Here is a 21,774-nt window from a genome sequence, read left to right on the forward strand (position 1 = left end):
TTTTAATGGCATACAGTACTGTACTACACTACATATTTCCATGTACAATATGCTGCAAATTTACTGCCAAAATTTATTGTCTGCTAATTACATAGCATTTTGATGATCATATCTCATGCCTCCTTTGCAATTGTTTTCCTTACTTTTTTATTTTAAAGTATTTTCCCAACCTTTCATCATGGGCAAAAGAATTAGTGAGCAAAAAAGTTGAAGTGTGAAAATGATTTGAAAAATAATCTCATTGGAAGAAAAACTTGAAATAATAAAGAAAAATGAACAAGACAAGTCCACAGCAAAGATAGGAGAAGAACACAAAAAATGGGTGAATCAACTACACTTGGTTGTCGACTTATGACCGACTTCCATTCTGGCTGACAGGTCGTAAGTCGATCTGGTCGTATGTCAGCCATATATTTATTAACAGTATTCTTTAACCTTTCTAATCTTTTTATCATCTTTATAATTTATTTTTATAATCTTTTAAATTTATAATTATGTATATTGTACATAATGTGAAAAATAATACTGTACATACTGTACTGTAAACACAAAAATAGAATCTAAAATTAATGTAAAAATTAATACAAATGAAATTTACAAAATCAATTTTTAATCTTTGCTTATGCTGGGTTGTGGATTGTCAGGGTCATGTTCTTGGGTTGAGGTAGGAGATGTTCTCTTGATGAGGAATATGCTGAGCTTTGTTTGAACAGTTTGTTTCTTTTTTTCTTCATATATCTCATGATAACAACGCACAGCATCTTGAATGATACGTTCAACCTTTGTGAATCATTAGACATTACGGTCCATTGCTTTGAAACTGGTGAGAGATTTATTCAGTTGCGAAAAAGAATCTGATAAACTCTTTGCAGTGAATTTCTTTTCTGGTTCCTCTTCTTTCTCTCTCGCTTTTTCTTCTGACACTCTCTGTGCTTCCAATTCAATCAATTCTTCATCCGAAAGTTTTTTTATTTCACAATCTAGCAACTCCTCTACATCTTCTATTTCACATTCTAATTTAAGATTTTTTGCAAGTTTAACTATTTTTTCTGTAATCACGTCCAGTTCCTCTCCTTTTTCAAATGCTTCAAATGTATTCGCGTAACATTTTAGACACTTTTTCCAAATTCCCGACATACAATTCTTTGCTACACATTCCCATGCGGTCAAAATATTCTTGATACACTGAAGAATGTTGTACTGCTTCCAAAAGTCTCGCAAAGATAAATCAGCATCAGAATCTATCGCTTTGATGGCTTGTGCGAATGTCGTTCTAAGGTAGTGAGCCTTGAATGCCAAAATAGCACCCTGATCCATGGGTTAAATGAGAGCGGTTGTATTAGGTGGCATAAAACCACTCTAACATCATGTTGAAGGTCGTCCAGATGAGAAGGGTGGCCAGGGGCATTGTCCATAATCAATAAAATCTTGAAAGGGATACCTCTCTCCGCACAATATTCAAGAGCCTGGGGAATAAAGCAGTTCATGAACCAGTCTTCGAATAGTGCTTGAGTCATCCAAGCTTTAAGGTTTGAACGGTAGTAAACAGGCAGTGTGTGTGCTTGTTCTTGTGCTTAAATGCATGAGGGTTTTCTGAACGATAAATGAGAAAAGGCTTCAGCTTAAAACCCGTGGCATTCCCACCAAGCAACAAAATCAACCAATTCTTAAAAGCTTTGAATCCTGACATCCTTTTTGCTTCTTGGTGTATTAATGTAAGATTAGGCATGCATTTTCATTGCAAGCCAGTTTCAACTATGTTAAATATTTGTTCCGGTAGATTCTTCTTTGATTAAAGAGTCGAAACTATCAACGAATTTTTGGGCTTCATCTTCACTTCTCCTGTGACACACGTTTTTTTTTCTTCTTTACATTATGCAAAGCAAATCTTTTATTAAAATGCTTAAATCATTCAGTACTAGCCTGAAAATCTTCTGCGTAATCATTTCCGGCACGTGATTTTAAACTCTGAAACAGACTTCTAGCCTTTGCTTGCACTGTGCAAAGGCTCATGAGTGAATTTTTCTGTATTAAATTTTCCATCCACATAAACAACAATTTCTCCATTTCATGGATGGGTCCCTGTCGTTGTTTGGTTAAAGTAGACTTCATAGGTGCGGAACCTTTCACAGCTTCCCAAATTCTTTCTTTGTCCTTAAGTATCGTCGATACCGTGGAATGTGATAACTTCAAGTCACGTGCTATCGTATTCATTTTTAAGTGAATACGATATCGTATTCAGGCATTTTCCGACTTCTTAGCTGGCGTATCTGTAGATGAAGGCATTTTCCTTTTACTAGACACTTTATGGGTAGTATTTCAGTAGAATTTTAATTAATACACCACATGCAACAGATGCTTGAAAGCGGCTGAGTGTATGTGAGAGAGAGAGTTATCGTATCCCATAGTTATCGTACGCGCAGCTGCCCAATTTATTATTAATTAATTTATTTTTATTTTTTGTGGTTGTAAGTGCGGAAGGTCATAAGTCGACGACCAGGTGTATAAGAGGAATTTTAAGCAAAGCTGCTGAATACAAAGAGAAAAGTAAGGCTGCTTCAATTTCATCATGTATTGCATTTCATTTTCATTTAATTTCGAGTGTATTGCATGCATACACTCGAAATCCAAGTATTATAATGATTGAATTAGAGAGATGTCTTTCTACATGGATCAAAGACTGTAACCAAAAACGTATCCCGCTAAGCACTGACCTTATTAAATCAAAAGCATCAAGTCTCTGCAACCTTGAAAAAAAGGGCTATCAATGATGAAAAAGAAGAAGCATTCCATGCTAATGCTGGATGGTTTGAGCATTTCAAAAAGAGAAATAGCCTACATAATTTTCGAATTATGGGCAAAGCTACAAGTGCAAATATTTGTAAATATTTAATGTTGTTGAAACCAGCCTTTTTTGGAATCAAATGCTTCCAAGACTTTTCTGGCCAAATCACAGAAATCTCAGTCTGGTTATAAATTCACAAAGCTGAATGAAATTACTGCTAGCAATACACGAGCCGTTTGGAAGCACATTCTTCCACATTGTTCAAATGATTTTATATATTCTTGATAAAATTTAAGTTTTCTAACCATGTGCTTAAATAGTTATAGTGAACACCAACCCAAAAATATGTCAATTGATTAATTTTAATGAAATTAAAAAGAAATGCATAAAAAAAAACAACTCACTTTTCTTTTTCCAGACAATTTTGGTGTTTCCTTTTCTTCCAGGATTTTATCTTCTTCACTCTCTTCTGCAAGAAAAATCAGCTTATAATCACAAAAAAGGCAAAATCAGATTACGAGAAGAATCTAGCCAAGCAGGCCAAAGGAATTTCCAGAGTTCTTTCATTGTGGCTAGTAAGAGGAAGAATGACTATGGAAGAGTAACCTTAATGAGTGATGAGGGTCAAGGTGACAGAAGGAGAGATAATAATTGCTTTACTGAGTGACCACTTTGCAAGAGTATATCACTCTTGCAAAGTGGTCACTCAGCAAAGGTTACTGCTTTAACCTATGTGACAGACAGTAATGTGGGAATAGAGATGGATGAATTTGAGGTTCTCAGGATATTGCAGAATCTCAATGTAAATACAGCTATGGATTACATCAGATATCAGCTTGGGTTTTGCAAAAATATGCAAAGGAACTGGCAATTCCTCTGACTAGGCTCTTTAAGTCTTAGCTTTGGGAGAATTCCAAGGGAGTGGAAAGAGGGCAGTCTTAGAACCTCCCTTATGCAATTATGCAAGGGAGGTTCTAAGACTGCAGTAGCAAATTATAGACCAATCAGTATCTCAGCTGCAGTGTACTGGAAAAATGGGTCAAAAAGAAAAATTCAAGAATGGGTAGATAAACATATTATTATTATTATTACATAACACCTCCAGGGAGGGCACCTACTCTACAACTCTCCGTCTCCACCACTCCACTAACCGCAACTACCTTCATCATCTACACCAGCACCATCTACTGCTGGCCACCACCACTAGTTTTCACAGACAATCACAAATCCATGTCCACGGCAGGATTCGAACCCACAGCCTTTTGGCTGGAGAGTGGATACTGTATGAGGGGCAACATGGCTTTGTGAAGGGTAGGTCACGCCTTAGTAATTTACTAACTTTTTATAATAAAGGGACAGCTAAGATGGATAAATGAAATGGCTACGCGATGATTCTGCTGGATTTTTCAAAAAAAAATGGTAGAATACCACATGGAACTCTGTTATGCAAATTAGAACAAATGGTGATGGAGGTGACACTGGTTATATGGATAAGAGGGTGGCTGCTAGACAGATATCAAAAAGTGGTATATGGAGGAACAGAATCCAGAAGAAAGCAGGTGACCAGTGTGTGTGCTGAAGGGTTCCATGCTAGGACCACTAATTAATTTTGTACATAAATTATATAGGAAATAATCTGAAAGGAAACATTCAGTTGTTTGCCTATGATGTAAAATTAGGTAGAATAATAGTTAATCAAGGCAATATGGAGAGCTTGCAGAAAGATTTCAATAGGTTGTCAGTATGGACAAAAGATAATGGGTGTCAGTTTAATGTGGAGAAATGTAAAGTTATACATTTGGGGATAAATAAGTTACAAGCTGTGTATCACATTGATAGCACTGTACTCCAGGAAACAGATGAAACTGGAGATTTAGAGGTGGTAATGGTGGTGGTAGAGAGAGAGAGAGAGAGTCAAAATTTAGAGGACATATTGCTAAGGTAACCCATAAGATTTCTTGGCTATTGAAGAACACATTAACAAGTAGAGATAAGAAAGTTGTTATTCCTCTTTATAAAAGCCTTGATATGTTCACATCTGAATTACTGTGCTCAAGTCTGGTCTCCTGGGATTCTTTGGGATGAGGAAGCAGTGAAAGAGATTTAGAGGTGAATGACCAAGATGGTGACTGATGTGGGGAATGTTTAGATTGAGGGTGTGTGAATTGCAGAAATTGGTTGATAGGAGAAAAAGAGGGGGATATGATAGAAACATTTAAGTTGCTTAAAGGGTTTTATAGGATTGATTATGTTTCAGCACTTGGCTAGAAGTACCAGAACTGGAAGTTGAATAAAGGTGTGGTTAATAGAGGTGTGAGAAACAGTTCAAGGAGAGGTAAGTTAGACTGTATGGATAAATTGGGTCTCCAACGATGAGTCTGGACTCCATGGAGGTGACTGTACAACAATAATGAGCACAAGTATTTATGGATATAAGCTGATATAAGCAATTATCTCAGAATATGTTTTTGTGATTTATAGTTAAAGTCAATTTACAGTATAATGCTGCATATCTTTACTTTCTCAACTACATTTCTTTATTGATATAAGCAATTATTATTATTATATCACACCTCCAAGGAGTCCAAAGACTCATCGAGGGAGGACATCAACTCTACAACTCATTGTCTCACTACTGCACCAACCTTCATCATCTAACACCAACGGCATCTACCGCCGGCTACCATCACTAGTGCTTTCACAGACAATCACAAACATCCATGCCCACAGCAGGATTCGAACCTGCAGCCTTTTGGCTGGAGAGCGGATACGCTGACCACTCAGCCATCCAGGCCGGCTGTTTTTAGTTTAACATGGAGACATCCTCAAGATATTGGTGACCTCAGAAAAGGAATAACTGTCCACACAGAGAAAAATAGTATAATTGTTTCACCAACCATTACATTCTCTATACATGGAAGTCCACAATTATTATTATTACGGGCAACTCCAGGGAGTCCTTAGACTCATTGAGGGAGGCCCCAAATCATGTTCATCACAACTATATGACATTCATACAGTATCTATCATACCTCGCCTTAAACTCATTCACTGTCACAGCATCCACCACAGATTCTGGCAGCCCATTCCACTCATTCCCCACTCTAAAAGTAAAGAACCCAGCTCTAACACCCTTACTAACCACACTTTTGCCCAGCTTCCATGGATGTCCCCTAGTCCTCCCACAACCAGCCCTGTTCTCAAAAATATCTTCTGAATTAATTTTATAGAACCCCCTTCAGTAATTTGAATGTCTCAATCATATCTCCCCTCTTCCGCCTATCAACCAATTTTTGCAACCCACAAATCCTCAACCTGTTCTCATAAGGCTCATTCCACAGACCTGCTATCATCTTGGTCACTCACCTCTGTATCCTCTCAACCTCCTCCCCATCAAGAAGAAACCTAGGTGACCAAATCTGAGCACAGTAGTTGAGATTGGGTCATATCAAGGCTTGATACAGAGGAACAATAACCTGCTTGTCAACGTATTCTTCAGCAACCAAGTGATTTGATGAGCTGATTTGGCCACTTTACAATGTGCCCCCTAAACTTCAACTCCTTATCCACCAACACTCCTAAATCACGTGCCTCATCAATTTCCTGGAGTACAGTTCCACCAATGTAGTAAACTGCTGCTAATCTTTTCACCCCAAAATGTATAACCTTACATTTTGCCACATTAAATTGACATCCATTTTCCTTAGCCCAGACCTCCAATCTATCCAAATCATCCTGCAAAATTTTGACATCATCTGCATTCACTATTGCCCTACCCAACTTTGCATCATCCGCAAACAAATGAACTGTTCCTCTCAGATCCTTACCTATATCATTAATGAACAAATTAAACAGCAGTGATCCAAGAACAGATCCTTGTGGCACACCACTAGTCACAGGCTGTCTTGTGGATTCAACTCCTGAATAAACCACTCTCTGATATCTCTCTGTCAACCACCCTCCTATCCATCTCACCAATCCTATATCCATCCCCATATGCTGCATTTCACTGATTAGAATTCCATGTGGTATCTTGTCAAAGGCCTTAGCAAGGTCTAGTAGAATCACTATAAACCCATTACCCTTATCCAGTTCAGCCGTCACTGTGTTATAATACGTGAGCAAGTTAGTGAGGCATGACCTACCCCTTCACAAAACCATGCTGTCCCCGATACAGTATCCCATTTTCATCTATCCAATCTTGTATTTTCCTCTTGACTATTTTCTCCAAGACCTTGATAACGATTCCTGTTATGCTGATTGGCCAGTAATTTTCAACAGCAGCCTTGAAACCACCTTTATGCAGCGGAACTATTTTCCCCTCTTTCCACCCCCTTGGGACTGACCCAGACCCGAAGCTCAAATTAAACAAAATGGTCAAGGGCACTGACAATTCTTTAGCTGCTTCACGTCCCACACAATCCCACAGATGTATTAACATTGAGGTTCTGTAATAGACTATTTACCTCTACTTCATTCATCACAATTCCAGTATAAGCTGTTGGTTCTCCAATTTCTGCAATGTCACTAATTGGATGATATACTCTTGCAAAGTGCTCGCTCAGTAATTCCACTATATCGACTGATTCGGTTACCTTCCTACCCTCATCATTTTTTAAAAGCATTCTACCATGAACATTTTTCCTTTTACTTGCAACATATTGAAAAAACTGTTTGGGATTCTCTTTAGCCTGCATGGCCATCTTTCGTAATCTGCTTTTGCTTTTCTTACCACCCTTGTTACCTTCCTGGCCTGAGCTTTATACTGTTCCTGCACCTGCTGGTCACCTTTCTCCTTAAATTCCCTCCACAATTGTTTCTTTTTTTGCAGCTCAAGCTTAATAGTGTTATTCATCCATTTAACCCCTACTTGATTTATTATTCGGACTCTTGGTATACAGTCAACCATTGCCTCCTGCAAACACTTCTTAACCACCTCCCATGCATTATCAACAACCAGCCCTGGCAGTCTTACATGCCATGGCACTGAGCCAAACACACTCCTAAGCTTGTCATACTTACCAGCCTGGTAATTCCACATGTACTCTGTCTTAATTGTAAATTCCACTCCTTTGGCCATCCCCCCAAGTCATGACCTTATGATCACTCTCATCAATTGGTGGCAACATGGTCATGTTCGTTACGGCCACATTCCCAGATGCAATTACTAAGTCAAGCGCTCTCTGCCCCCTAGTATTTTACACTACATGCTATCGCAGATAGTTGTCCCATAATAACCGCATAAAATCCAATTCCTTCCTCCCATGTGCCCTCTCCTCCTTCCAGTCAATGTTACCATAATTGAAATCACCATTAATAATTACCCTCCTTCCACTCATTTCTTCTATTTGCCTATGCATACTATCCCCACCATCTATTCCATCACCTGGTCTATAGCAGCACCCAATTGTATATTTTGTTCTGCTAGACTCTATCTCACACCAAATAGCCTCAAATGTGCTCTTTTCTCTATCTTGCAGTTCAACTTCTATACTCCTTGGCTGCAAATCATCAGCTATCATCAATAACCCCCCCCCTTTTTTTATTCTCCCTATCACTCCTGAACACGCTATACCTGTCGCATTCAATCCCACTAGCTTTATCATCTTCTGTCAGCCATGTTTCATTAATACCAACAACCTGTGGCCTGAAAGTGCCAACCAAGGCCAAAAACTCTTCCTTCTTGTTCCTAATACTCCTGGCATTATTGTACATGAATTGCAGAAGCCCATTAGTCCCATCCCTACTTTGATGCCTTATATTAACTATCCCATTCTGATTTGTTGTCCTTCGTACTCGCTCGGGCATATTACACTCATTCATACACTCAACTGCCTCCCTAAAGTCTGCATATCTACTCCCCCCCCCCTTTAATAAATCTAGTTTCCCTGAGTCTGTACATCCACTCCCACTTCATTCATCAACACTTTTTCAAGCCTCCTCTTCTTCTTCTGCAGCTTCTCCCACTTAAGTGGGGTCACTGTTTGTAATGAGTCTCCTTCACACCTTCCTGTCTTGGGCTGTCACCACATCCAAGTTCTTCATCTTCAAGTCCTCTTCTACCAGCTCCCTCCATCTCTTCTTTGGCCACCCACGCTTCCGCCTTCTTTGCACATCCATCTGCATGACCCTTCTTCCCACATATTCGTCCTCCCTCCTCATCACATGACCAAACCATCTCAACCTTGCCTCCTGTATTTTCGCTCCTAAGTTCGTAACTTTCACTGTTCCCCTGACATAGTCATTTCTCAGACGATCTTTTCTGGTCACACCGCACATCCACCTAAGCATTCTCATCTCTGCTACTTCCATCCTGCTGATGTTATTTTTCCTCAGGGCCACAGTTTCTATAGCATATGTCATAGCTGGCCTCACTACTGTCCTATAAATTTTGCCTTTCAGATTGATCGGCACCCTCTTATCGCATAACACTCCAGCCATCTCCCTCCAGTTCCTCCAACCCGCTTGTATCCTGCATCCCACTTCCTTCTCAGCTCCTCCATCTTCTTCCACTGTTCAACCTAAGTATCTAAAGTCTCTCACCTTCCTGATGACATTTCCTTCCAGCTCCAGGTCTGTCTCCTGGCCACCGCCCAATATGCAACACATATACTCTGTCTTACTTCTGCTCAGTCTCATACCTCTCTCTTCCAGTACTTTTCTCCATCTTTCCAGTTTAGTTCCCGCTTCTTCTCTTGAATCTACACAAAAGCAAGATGTCATCTGCATACAACATTGTCCAAGGCGCATCTTCTCTCACCTCCTCTGTTACCACCTCCATCACAATATTAAACAGAAACGGACTTAATGCTGACCCTTGATGCAAGCCAACTGTTACTTGAAAGCTTTCTGTCTGTCCCAGACAGGTCCGAACACTTGTCTTCACATTTCTGTACATTTCCTGCACCAACCTGACATATTTCTCCAGCACCTTCTTCTCCCTCAGACACCTCCAGACTTCTTGCCTTGGCACTCTATCGTATGCTTTCTCCAGATCAATAAATACCAGATGTAGCTCCCTTTGTTTCTCTCGATATTTTTCCATCATCTGTCATAACCCAAAGATAGCATCTGTTGTTGATCTACCTGGCATGAAGCCAAATTGTTCCTTTGCAATCTCCACCTCCTTCCTCAATCTACCATCAAGAACCCTTTCTAGGATCTTCATTGTGTGGGACATCAACTTTATTCCTCTGTAATTTTTACAGTCTTGTGCATCCCCTTTACCCTTGTAGATGGGAACAAGAGTACTCTCCCTCCATTCCTTGGGTATATTTTCCTGTAGGTAAACTTTCATGAACAGGTCCCACAGCAGGTGAATTCCCTCTTCCCCCAGTGCCTTCCATGCCTCCACTGGAATTCTGTCGGGGGCCCACCGATTTTCCATTCCTCATCCTCTTCATGGCCTCCGTTACTTCCATTCTACTGATGTTCTGCATCATCCCCTCAGAAGGCTGCCCATCTCCTCTGTGAGTCCTTGCGTTTTCCTCATTCAAAAGTCCCTCAAAGTATATTTTCCATTTGTTTCTTATGTCCACATCCCTCCATAATACTCTTCCTTCAGCATCTTTGATCTGCCTCACATGTAAGATGTCCTTTGCTGCTTTATTTCTATATTTCGCTAGTTGGTAAATTTTTCTCTGTCCTTCCTTTGTTTCTAATTGATCATACAGATCTTGATATGCCATGGCCTTCGCCTGTGCCACAACTCTCTTGGCTTCTTGCTTTCTCTCTTTGTACACCTCTCTGTCCTCTTCCACTCGACTCATCCCACTTCTGCTTTGCCTTCCCCTTAGCTGTCACTGCAACTTGTACATCATTATTCCACCACCAACACTCCTTCTGCTCTCTAATCTTTCCAGATGTCTCACCAAGCACCTCGATTGCACAGCTCAGGATTACTTTTGAATTATGTTTCCACCAATCTTGTACACTTTCCAGTCTATCCGAAATCCACTCTAACACCCTCTCCCTAAAATGATTCACCTCGATTGCACAGCTCAGGATTACTTTTGAATTATGTTTCCACCAATCTTGTACACTTTCCAGTCCATCCGAAATCCACTCTAACACCCTCTCCCTAAAATGATTCCTCACACTCTCCTCTTTTAAGCGAAACCACTTAACTGTCTTCATCCCATGGCATCCAGAAGTTCTTGTCTTCGATCTTATTTTAAAGTCTGCGCACAGCAGTCGGTGTTGTTGTGCTACTTGATCTGTTGGAATTACTTTACAATTTGTCACAACCTTAAGATGTTTTCTTCTAGTCAAAATGTAGTCAATTTGTGAGCTGTTGTTACCACACCTAAATGTTATCAAATGTTCTTCCCTCTTGTAGAAAAACGAGTTCACAATTGCCAGATCAAACGCTACTGCAAAGTCCACAACCCTCTCTCCTTCCTGGTTCATCATTCCCAATCCGTGGTCACCATGCACCCTTTCACAGTCTCTATTCTGTCTTCCTATGTGCCCGTTCAAGTCTCAACACTTTTTCAAGCCTCCGTACACCAAATCCATTCAAATGTAACCCATCCATCTTATATAAATCCTTTCACCCGTCGAACTCACTCCACACATCCACAAATTCCACACCACTCTCCATGCATAACCCACGCATAAAGTCATTGGCAATTATGGCCCTCCTTCTAAACACTTCACTGTAATACCACGGTAAAATACTCACCATCCTAACTCTCTCACTCTTCTCTTTTGCTACCTCAAGTAATTCCATCACATCCTCCATCATTTCCATTTTGTCTTCTTTCAAATGATTTGTTCCTGCCACGACTATCATGTCTTTTACCCTCAGTTTTTGCACTCGAAAAGATTCGCTGACGTCCTTTATGTTCACACCTGGTTGGTACGATTTCGTCAAACTCTCAACTATCACATCTCTTAATAGCAAATCTCCATAGAGCACTTGCTCCTTCATTTTATTTACGAACATCCTCTTATTTTTCGTAACAGACTTTCGCCATTTATTAGTCAGTACATTCAGTACATTTTTCCATATGCTCCAGTTGCCGCTTTGCTCTGTGTATCTCTCCACTCAACCGAGCGATTTCACTACTTGCATCTATCTCACCATTTTCATTATCATTTAAATCATCCATTCGTTCTGTATTTCTATCTTCATTTACACTTTCAATGACAATTATTATCTCAGAATAAAGCACATACTTAAAACTTTAAGAAGTTATAAAATACTCAAAACCAAGAGCTGTTATCTAACTAAAACAACAGCAGTACTTAACAGTTCATTCAAGCACCAGCCTCACAGCATTAACTTGACTGTTGCATAGGTGTGTGTGTGTATGCACGTGTGTGCAGTAGAAGTTCGAATAACCTAATTAGTATATGTTTTTCATCCCTTTATTATATTTTATGTCAAACTGTATTCAGGATAACGCTGTTTTTAGTTTAACAAGGAGACATCCTCGAGATATTGGTGGCCTAAGAAAAGGAATAACTGTCCACACAGAGAAAAATAGTATAACTGTTTCACCAACCATGACATTCTCTATACGTGGAAGTCTGCAATACAGTTGATAGAATAACAGATCATTCTAATAATCTGTTTTTCTTATTTAAAAATTACTATTAATGATCTGATTTATATACACAGCCCAGTCAAAATATTATGACTACCATTCTATTAGACATTTGAATGTTGCAGAGGGTATACTGTACCACATCATCAGGAATGCTTCCTGTAGATCTGCAAAGTGTTCAAGGTGGAAAAGGACTCAAATGATGACCTCTCAATTCATGTATGATGTTTTGTGGAATTCAAATCTAGCAAAGTTTGCAACCATGGAAGTTGCTGTCATGTTTAACAAGCCACCATCAAATAATATCACCAATACAACACATATCCTGTTATAATAGATTTCACGGTATGATATGAACACAGATGGATAAGAAAATAACTATTTATTAACTTAAAAGCTAATATTTCGCTGGTATTATATCCAGCATCTTCAGAGCACACAACACAAAGTTTGTTACAAATGCAAGACAACCACAATCCAGTGTAACAGTGGGGCTAGTATATTGCAATTGTGCAACACAAGACTAAAGTCCTAATATGGCGCCATCTAGGTAAAAAAAAAAAAAAAAAGAGTAAAATTGGAAAGTAAAATTGGCCCGGCAACTGAACAGGTTAATAATAATAATCTTATTTGTTAATGATCTGATTTATATACACAGCCTTCTTAAAAAGGTGCCGAGATACCAATTTGATACCAAACTGTATAAAAATTAGGAACAAGTTTCACTCGGCCAAAGTCCAATGTATTCATAAAAGAGCGAGTTTAGCACTATTACGAGAACAGGTATACGCTACTCGCCGAGAACTTTCAAAAATAAATTCCTCAATCAGTGTACTACGTGATATATTATCTGACATTCTGAAACCGGAACAATGGGATATCTTGGATAGAATCTCCGACTCGACAGCCAATAAAGAATTTGCTAAAGTTAAAAACTGACACCGGAAAAAATTTGAACTCCTCCAGCAACACAATGTTATGCAGCAGCCACAATTTCATCAAGATGGTGTCGTTGCAAACCTATCATCAACAACCTTATCCAAAGAGGCCACGAGTGCATTAAGTCTTGGACACAATTTTGCCATTACTCCTAAAGATGTGTCTGAAACAAAAATAATGGCTTCTGTTGAACGCAGGATTTACCACTTGCCTCCAGCTATAGCCAATAATATTAGTTCAGACGTGGCCAATATCCTTATCCATTCTAAGCCTCCCCAAAATAATATCCCACATAAAGAAATAATAGCTCTAAAAGAACTACGCAATAATAACCACATTACAATAACCAAATCAGACAAAGGAAACGCCAATGTAGTAATGGATACAACAGAATATGAAAGCAAAATGCGTGTACTGCTCCAAGACCAGTCTACATATCAAATCATAGATCGAGATCCCACCAACTCACAAAAGAATAAGGTGTGCAAGTTACTGAACAAAGTCACTTCCTGGCCAAAAGAAATTGTCAAAAAACTCAAACCCTTGCATGTTAAAACACCCAGAATATACGGTGCTCCTAAAATGTGCAAACAAGGTACACCTTTGCGTCCTATTGTAGATAGTATAAACAGCCCTACATATAAACTAGCTAAACATTTAGCCAAATTACTAACCACTTACACAAACAATTCTCCCTCTTTTGTTAAAAATTCTACCCACCTAAAAAGTATTTTAGAAAAAACCGCACCTTAAATTGAGGCGAGTTTTGATATCACCTCATTATTCACTAATGTACCACTGATTGAAACACTTAACTTACTAAATTCACAATTTCCCCCAGATATATTTCAGCTATTTAAATTCACAGTACAGGCAGGTTATTTTACATGGAAAGGGAAAATATACAAACAATTGGATGGGACAGCTATGGGTTTGCCCCTTTCTCCCCGCTTAGCCAACATATACATAGAACATCTGGAAAAATTAGCTATCAACACAGCCACTCTCAAACCTAGTCTCTGGCTACGCTATGTTGATGATGTGTTTGCTATTTGGCCACATGGCCCAGACACATTGAATACATTTTTAGTGCATCTAAATAGCCAGCATCCTAAAATCCACTTTACAATGGAACCAGGAAGGGCAGGAAGCCAATGACTGCCTGCCCTTCCTGGACACACTGATCACACGTCTTCCAGAAGGTTCCTTATCATTTTCAATTTATAGAAAACCTACACATACAGAGAGATACTTATACAAACAATCACACCATCACCCTTCTCAACAATATGGTATCTTAAAAACACTAACCCGCAGAGCTGAAGCAATCTGTTTCAATGACATTGCTCTCACTGCTGAACTTTCTCACCTACGTCACACCTTCTTAACCAATGGTTATAATCCCCATAAGATAGATAATATACTAAATGCTACCCAGAAATCCCCTCTATCTACCACAGAAGACTACAACAAAACTATCACCATCCCATACATTAAAGAAAGGCACTTCTGAAAAGATATCTAGGGTGCTTAACAAACACCAACTAGGCACAGTATATAAACCTTATGTAAAATTAGCAACTCTCATCCGTTCACCTAAGGACAAATGCACTCCTTTATCACATCCAGGAGTCTATGAAGTGCCCTGTTCTTGCCATCAAGCCTACTATGGAGACAGGAAGAACCGTGGACATCCGCCTCAGTGAACGCAAAAAATATATCTGACACTTTCGCTATGGCAAGTCGGGTCTGGCAGACCATGCTTTGGATACCCCTGCACACAGGATCAATTGGAAAGAAGCAAAAGTAATGCACAGAAGCTTCTACAAGTCAGAGAGATTGTTCCTGGAATCAACAGAAGCCTTAAAATATACTCCAAACCTTAACAAGTATGGCTGTATAAATCTACCAAAGATTTGGGAGACAGTCATCCTAAGACCAAATTAATATGTAGTACTTTTATTTTATTTATTTATTTATTTATTTTATTATTTATTATTTTTTTTTTTTCAAACTTTCTAAGACTATCATTTGGACTACTATTTCAAAACTTTGAACTTTTTTTTTTAACCTAGATGGCGCCATATTAGGACTTTAGTCTTGTGTTGCGCGATTGCAATTACTTATACTAGCCCCACTGTTACACTGGATTGTGGTTGTCTTGCATTTGTAACAAACTTTGCATTGTGTGCTCTGAAGATGCTGGATATAATACCAGGAAATATCTTTTAAGTTAATAAATAGTTACTTTCTTATCCATCTGTGTTCATATCATACCATGAAATCTATTACAACATGTCTGATGAACACATAAGCCTATCCACGCGTACAACACATATCCTGTTAGAACACACCTGTGCCATTCAGGAAGACAGTTACCATGAATGGGGAGCTGGGTACCTGATGAGTCACAATGGATAGGTATAGCATTCATAGTACAGTCTTCAGGTGTCAAGGCTCCAAGGTATTCCCACGAAACATCCCATACTATAATGAATGGAGAATGAAGTTCCTCTTTTATGCAAATTTTCTGGAAACATTTGAATATGCCTGATATTCATTTTCCAACTCTGCTATTTAGATCTCCAACAAGAATCAGCTATCCTCTCTAATGATTTGTAAAACTAAACTAATCAATATTTCAGTTCAATAATGGATTTGTAAAATATCAATGAACTCACTGTTTGCATTGCCTATTTACATAAACAATAAAATCAAGGTAACTTTAAACTGAATGATGCTAGAGATTGATTCATGTGCTTTACAACTGCTAACTCTTTCTGAAACTTTAATTCAGATTCTGGTGTAAGGCTTATACACTGTTTACCAATGTTCCACTTAAAGACACTTTAAGCCTCATTCAAAATGAATTTCCTCCTGATATTTCAGCCTTGTTTAAGTTCACTATGAACTCTGGCTGTATAGTTTGGCAAGGAACATTCTACAAACAGAGGAACAGCCATGGGTTCTCTGCTTTCTTCCTCCCCCCCCCCCTGGCTAATTTCTTCATGGAAACATTTGAAGAGTAAACTCTGCCCCACACAGACTCATTGTCTGGCTATGCTTTGTTGATAATGTGTCCTCCATTTGGCTGCAGGGCCTGGATGCGCTCAACATATTTCTAACACATCTAAACAATCAATATCTCAGAATGCAGTTCACATTAGAAAAAGAAAATAACAGTCCCCCACTTCCTAGATACATTAATTGCATGCCAGCCTGGCGGATCTCTAGCATTCTCTGTTTACAAGGAACCCACACACACAATCACATCCTCCCCCACACACTTCAGCAGTATAGAATGATTAAAACTTTATATAACAGGGCTAAATTAATTAGTTCAGATAACAATAACATCTCCAGTGAACTTGACCACCTTCACAAAACCTTAGCCAATGGCTAAATTCCTACCATATCCAAAAAATATTAAAATCCCAAATTCACACAACCTCTTCAGAACAGACTACAAAAGCTATCACTATTCCATATATCCAAGGCACATCTGAAAATCTAACAAAAATTTTAAATAAAATACAACCTTTCAACCACTTACAGTACAGACCACATAAAAAATTAACACTCCTTGTCTGCTCCATCAAAGTCCAACCACAGTCCCTAGTTGTGACAGGTATTTACCAGGTCTCTTGTAGTTGTAAAATATCCTACTAGGGGCCAAACAGGCAGGACAGCCAGCTGAACATAAGAGTTATATTCATTTCCTCCACTACAGCCACTCAGGACTTGCTGACCATGCTTTGGACACCAGCTGTAGAATACACGGAAAGAAGGCAACTCTACTCCATCGCAGCAAATATAAACATGAAAGAATTTTCCTTTTTTAAAGTCTTACAAAACTACCCTAACATCAACAAATTTGGTTGCATGAAACTGCCCCAAATTTAAGTAGCTCTCATCCTATGTACTTCAGTCCAACAGCCAAGGACACCCAATATAGGGGACGATATTTTGGACTTTAGATCTGCTCCAATCTCATTACTTAGTGTAGTGCCTGCATGCCCATCTTATATTTTGTTCCCCGATGATGGCAATATGACTTTGACGAAATATTGGAATATTAATTAAATTAATTTAGTTTAAATCTACATCACAGCTAACTCACTCAATGTTAATCAACTACTAAAAACTCCAAGGAATAATGCTATATTGAAAAAAATTCACTATAACAATCTTTCCCATGTAACAAACCATTCTTCTATCCATGCGTGTTCACTATCATGAGCCTTCACTTAATTCTCAACAATCACTGGGCTTCAGGCATCCAAAGTGATTAAAGCAAGTGACACCTGACTATATCATATTATTTATATTCATAAAATGCATCAAAAACACAAGTTCGATATTTGCAAATATTTACAAAATGTCTAGACTTAAACAAAAAAAAAAATTCTTTCTTTCTTTTCTTGAGTTAAACTTACCAGTTTCCATTCTCTGAACACCATCTTTCTCATTCTTATCCTCCTCCTCATCATCATCATCTTCAGATGGTACAGATAATATAAGTTTACTTCTTTCTTCTGAAGACATAGACAAAGCACTGTTTGCTTCTTCAACACCATTCTTCCACTTTGGATCTTTATTTTTTGGAACACCTAAAAGGTTGGGGCCAGTAAATGGTTTGACATATCTGTAAAGAGACAAGAATTTTTTTTTAATGTTTACATAAAAAAAGAAAAGTTTTCATAATAGAATTTTTTTTCTTTCTTTCTTACCACCCCCCTCCTGCTTCAAGTTTCTGGTGTAACTAATTTTCATTAAATTAATCAGTGTAATGTGACTTTCAGTCATTTCCTACCCTCACATAATCTCCCCCCCCCCCCCAAACTTTGTGTTCATTTCATATATAATACAATTTGCATTAAGTGCCAATAAGGAACTGAAGTTACAGTTGTGTGTATGCGTGCTGGTGGATATGTGCTGGGCCGTTCAGGGGTGCACAAAAAATAATCATCAATGGCGGAAAAACAAGTAAAGTAAACAAAATGCAGAACGTTAGTTATGGAAACAAAAGAGTCATTATTTAAAAACAGCTATTGGGGTACACAAGTGAAAAAAGGTTGGGAACCACTGTTCTAAAGAAAAAGGCTCCAATGCAACAAATATTATTATCAGCTTGATTGGCCAAGTGAATAGCACACTTGCTATCTGATCAAGAAGTAGTGGGTTTGAATCCTACAAAGAAAAAAATTTCAAGATGTTTTTAAATAAGCACAGGCAAGCTGTTTGTTTCAAAAAATAGAAATTTCTAATGGTAACAGAATTACTGATGGCACACAGATTTGATCCAATTTTTCTATGATTGTTTAAGTAATGCACAACTCGAAAGTGCAACTGTTTCTATCCTTTTCTCACCTCCTTTAAAAAAAAAAAAAACAGTTTGGCAGTTATTGAACAAACATAGTCAACTCATAGGTTTAAGTGTATTTTCTGAATTTATCAGTTTTTTTTTTTTTTTAAATAAAATGGAGTGTTTGCAATACTAGCTGATGACATGGTTTCATGTGACTCAATGTGTGGTCAGAGATGAAGTGATAACAAGTGTGCTGATATTTGATTATATATACAGGGTGTCTCAAAAAAATGTATACACACTTCAACAGCTGATAACTCACTATTTTCTCTGCAGGTTTAACGGATTTGAAATAATGGCTGAAACTAGACTAAGCTTTGAGAAAAGAAAATTTATCCTAAAATGCTACTGGAAGTATGAAAATGTAGTGGAAGTGCAAAGACAAAGACAGTTTAGAAGAGAATTTCAACGAGATCCACCTACTACTTACTATCTACACTTATCACTCAAATTAGAGATAAATTTGAAGAAGATGGAGCTGTTCAAAATGTCCATAAGCAACGTTCAGGAAGACCACGAACAGCTACGAGGCCCGCAACAGAAGAAAGGGTGATTGAACGTATCATCAAAGTTCAAGAAAATCTGTGTGACAAGCGTCTCGTGAGATAGGAGTATCAAAATCAAGTGTCCATCACATGTTGAAGCGCAGTCATTGGAAAAGTTACATTCTAAGAAGAGTACATGCTCTCAACGAAGATGATCTGGATAGGAGAATGCAGTTTTGCGAGTGGTACTTGGAAAAATGTGAAGAGGACGCACAATTTCCAAGACGAATTGTGTGGAGTGATGAGGCCACATTTAAATTAAATGGGTCAATTAACTGGCGCAATTGCACTTACTGGGCACCTGAGAATCCGCATGTTATGGAGGAGCATCATGTAAATTTACCAGGAGTGACGGTGTGGTGCGGCTTATCAGCACACAAATTAATTGGACCATTCTTTTTTGACGGTACTGTAACTGGTGCCAATTAGTTGAACTTGCTGCATGAAATTGTCATGGCACGTATTCAAGAGAACTTTGAGGATGATGACTTTTATTTTCAACAAGATGGGGCACCCTCACACTACCATCGAGATGTGAGGGCCTATCTTGATGAGACTCTACCTAACAGATGGATTGAAAAAAGAGGTTTTGTAGAATACCCCCCCCCCCCCGCATTCACCAGACCTCATGCCAATGGACTTCTTATGGGGATTTATCAAGGACAAAGTTTAGACTTCAAAACTGGCAACAGTTGATGACTTGAAAGCAGCAATGTTTGCAATTCCATTGCTGCACGTTATCAGCGGGGCCTGGACCAGGACGGTCATCAGTTTGAATACAGACGTTGAGGGATGAAAAGTACATTTATGTAGCGTACTTTACAATGTGAAAGTTAACTGTATTATAATAAATACCAACTTTATGATCATTCAAAGTGTGTATACATTTTTTTGAGACCCCCTGTATTTGTTCTTCAATGTGCAAAAAAAAAAAAAAACTTAACCATAAACATGCCATTCCTAGTGAAATTAGATTCCTATTCTATTTGTAGTGCACTCACATTCATATCTGCATTTTCTGAAAAAAGAAAACTCCACATGGAACTAGGAACATTATAAATAATTTAATCACCAAATATTTACAACATCACCATTTTGCTACTTCAAGCACTAAAAAAAAAAAAAAGACTCACTCAACAAAGACAAATCAGAACAATGATCTCTCTAATGAGGGTTAGCCAAATATTGGCATACAAATTTGGTTTGGTATTACAGGATGCATATATGTTATTATTATAACATTGATCTCCATGGAGTCAGTAGACTCATCATGGGAGGCCCACTCAACCAGCAACATGTCTATCACATTGAACCTTGAAATCATTTACACTCCATGCATTCACAATGCACTCCAGCAATGCATTCCACTCACCAACAACTCTCCATGTACAAAATCTACTTCTTGCACCTTCTTCACCACATCTTTATACAACTTGCAAGAATAGCCTTTCGTTCTTCCCATCCTACCATGCTGAGAATAATTATAATTCCCCTGATAGTTCAATCTTCATATTAAAGTCATCATCTGGATTACACACACGCATATATAAACAAGCTACAATTATAATTCAAACAATATGCCAAAATGACAAAAATCACCAAAGCTATATCTAGTTTTTACATGGTCAGAGAACAAATTCATATTATAAACAATAAATTACACGATAACCATAGTAATTAACTTTAATGTAATGAAAGTACAGGTATATTGTACTGAAAATAACAATACATCATCAGTGTGTAGAAACAAGCAAATTAAAGGAACGGGAATTAAAGAATACAAGTTACATACAGCAGTCGGTGCTTTACCAATTAAACTGTTGCCATGTGGTAGAAATTAACCACACTACTGGCCAGGATGTAATATATACGTCCACATTTCCATGGATGCAAAGTGAATATTAAAATTGTAATACCATTGGTATTACATTGATATTGATGATGGATACGAAGATTTTGAGGATGCGTATTTGATCTTTAATGGCTGGTAAGGTGGTTAATATTAATATTAAATATTATTAAAAACTATTTTTGATGGTTACCTAAGATAAGAATCCCCAAAAGTTTTTTTTTTTTTTTGGGGGGGAGGGGGTTTTACCCTTTTCATTTTATATATCAAGATAATTAATATAAAAAATGCATTTAGCATCCCAAAACACTGATGCCATGACCTTTCCTGCTGATGGAGCTGACATTGTCTTCTTTGGCCTTGAACAACTGACTGCTGTTTGGATCCTGGTGTGTAATGGTAAATCTAAGTCTCATCCATAGCAATAAATCGATGCACAAAATCAGTTTTATTCTTATTAAAACGCTTCAAGCACTGTTCAGAGATTTTGCAAGTGAGCAAGCACGGCACCCATCTTGCGCAAAGCTTTTTCACTTGCAATTTTTCATGCAAAACATATCCTACATTTTCTTTACAAATGCCTATAGTTTCAGCAATTTTATGCACTTTGACTCGCCAGTCATCCATTTCTTAATTATCAAAAATGAAAGAGAAGAGTGCCTAAACTTTTATGAACTTCGAATGAATTTCTTTTGGCGTTAAACCTTCTTTTACAAAGAATTTTATAACTGTACAAT

General features: G+C 38.1%; 1 protein-coding gene across 2 annotated transcripts in view; it reads right to left on the bottom strand.

Annotated features, from left to right (window-relative positions):
* Msh6 (DNA mismatch repair protein Msh6) overlaps positions 1–21,774 on the bottom strand; it is a 429,489-nt gene that overhangs the window by 348,918 nt on the left and 58,797 nt on the right. For both annotated transcript variants that reach the window (XM_090406801.1, XM_090406800.1), the window contains exons 3-4: positions 17,712–17,920; positions 3,190–3,254 (exon numbers count right to left, since the gene is read on the bottom strand). In XM_090406801.1, the coding sequence (XP_090262927.1) occupies positions 3,190–3,254; positions 17,712–17,920 (274 nt within the window). The remainder of the gene's footprint in view (positions 1–3,189; positions 3,255–17,711; positions 17,921–21,774) is intronic.

Source organism: Typopeltis vanoorti, chromosome 17, assembly GCF_054136105.1.
Source record: "Typopeltis vanoorti isolate ZY-2024b chromosome 17, IOZ_Tvanoo_1.0, whole genome shotgun sequence".
Classification (NCBI taxonomy): Eukaryota; Metazoa; Arthropoda; class Arachnida; order Uropygi; family Thelyphonidae; genus Typopeltis; species Typopeltis vanoorti.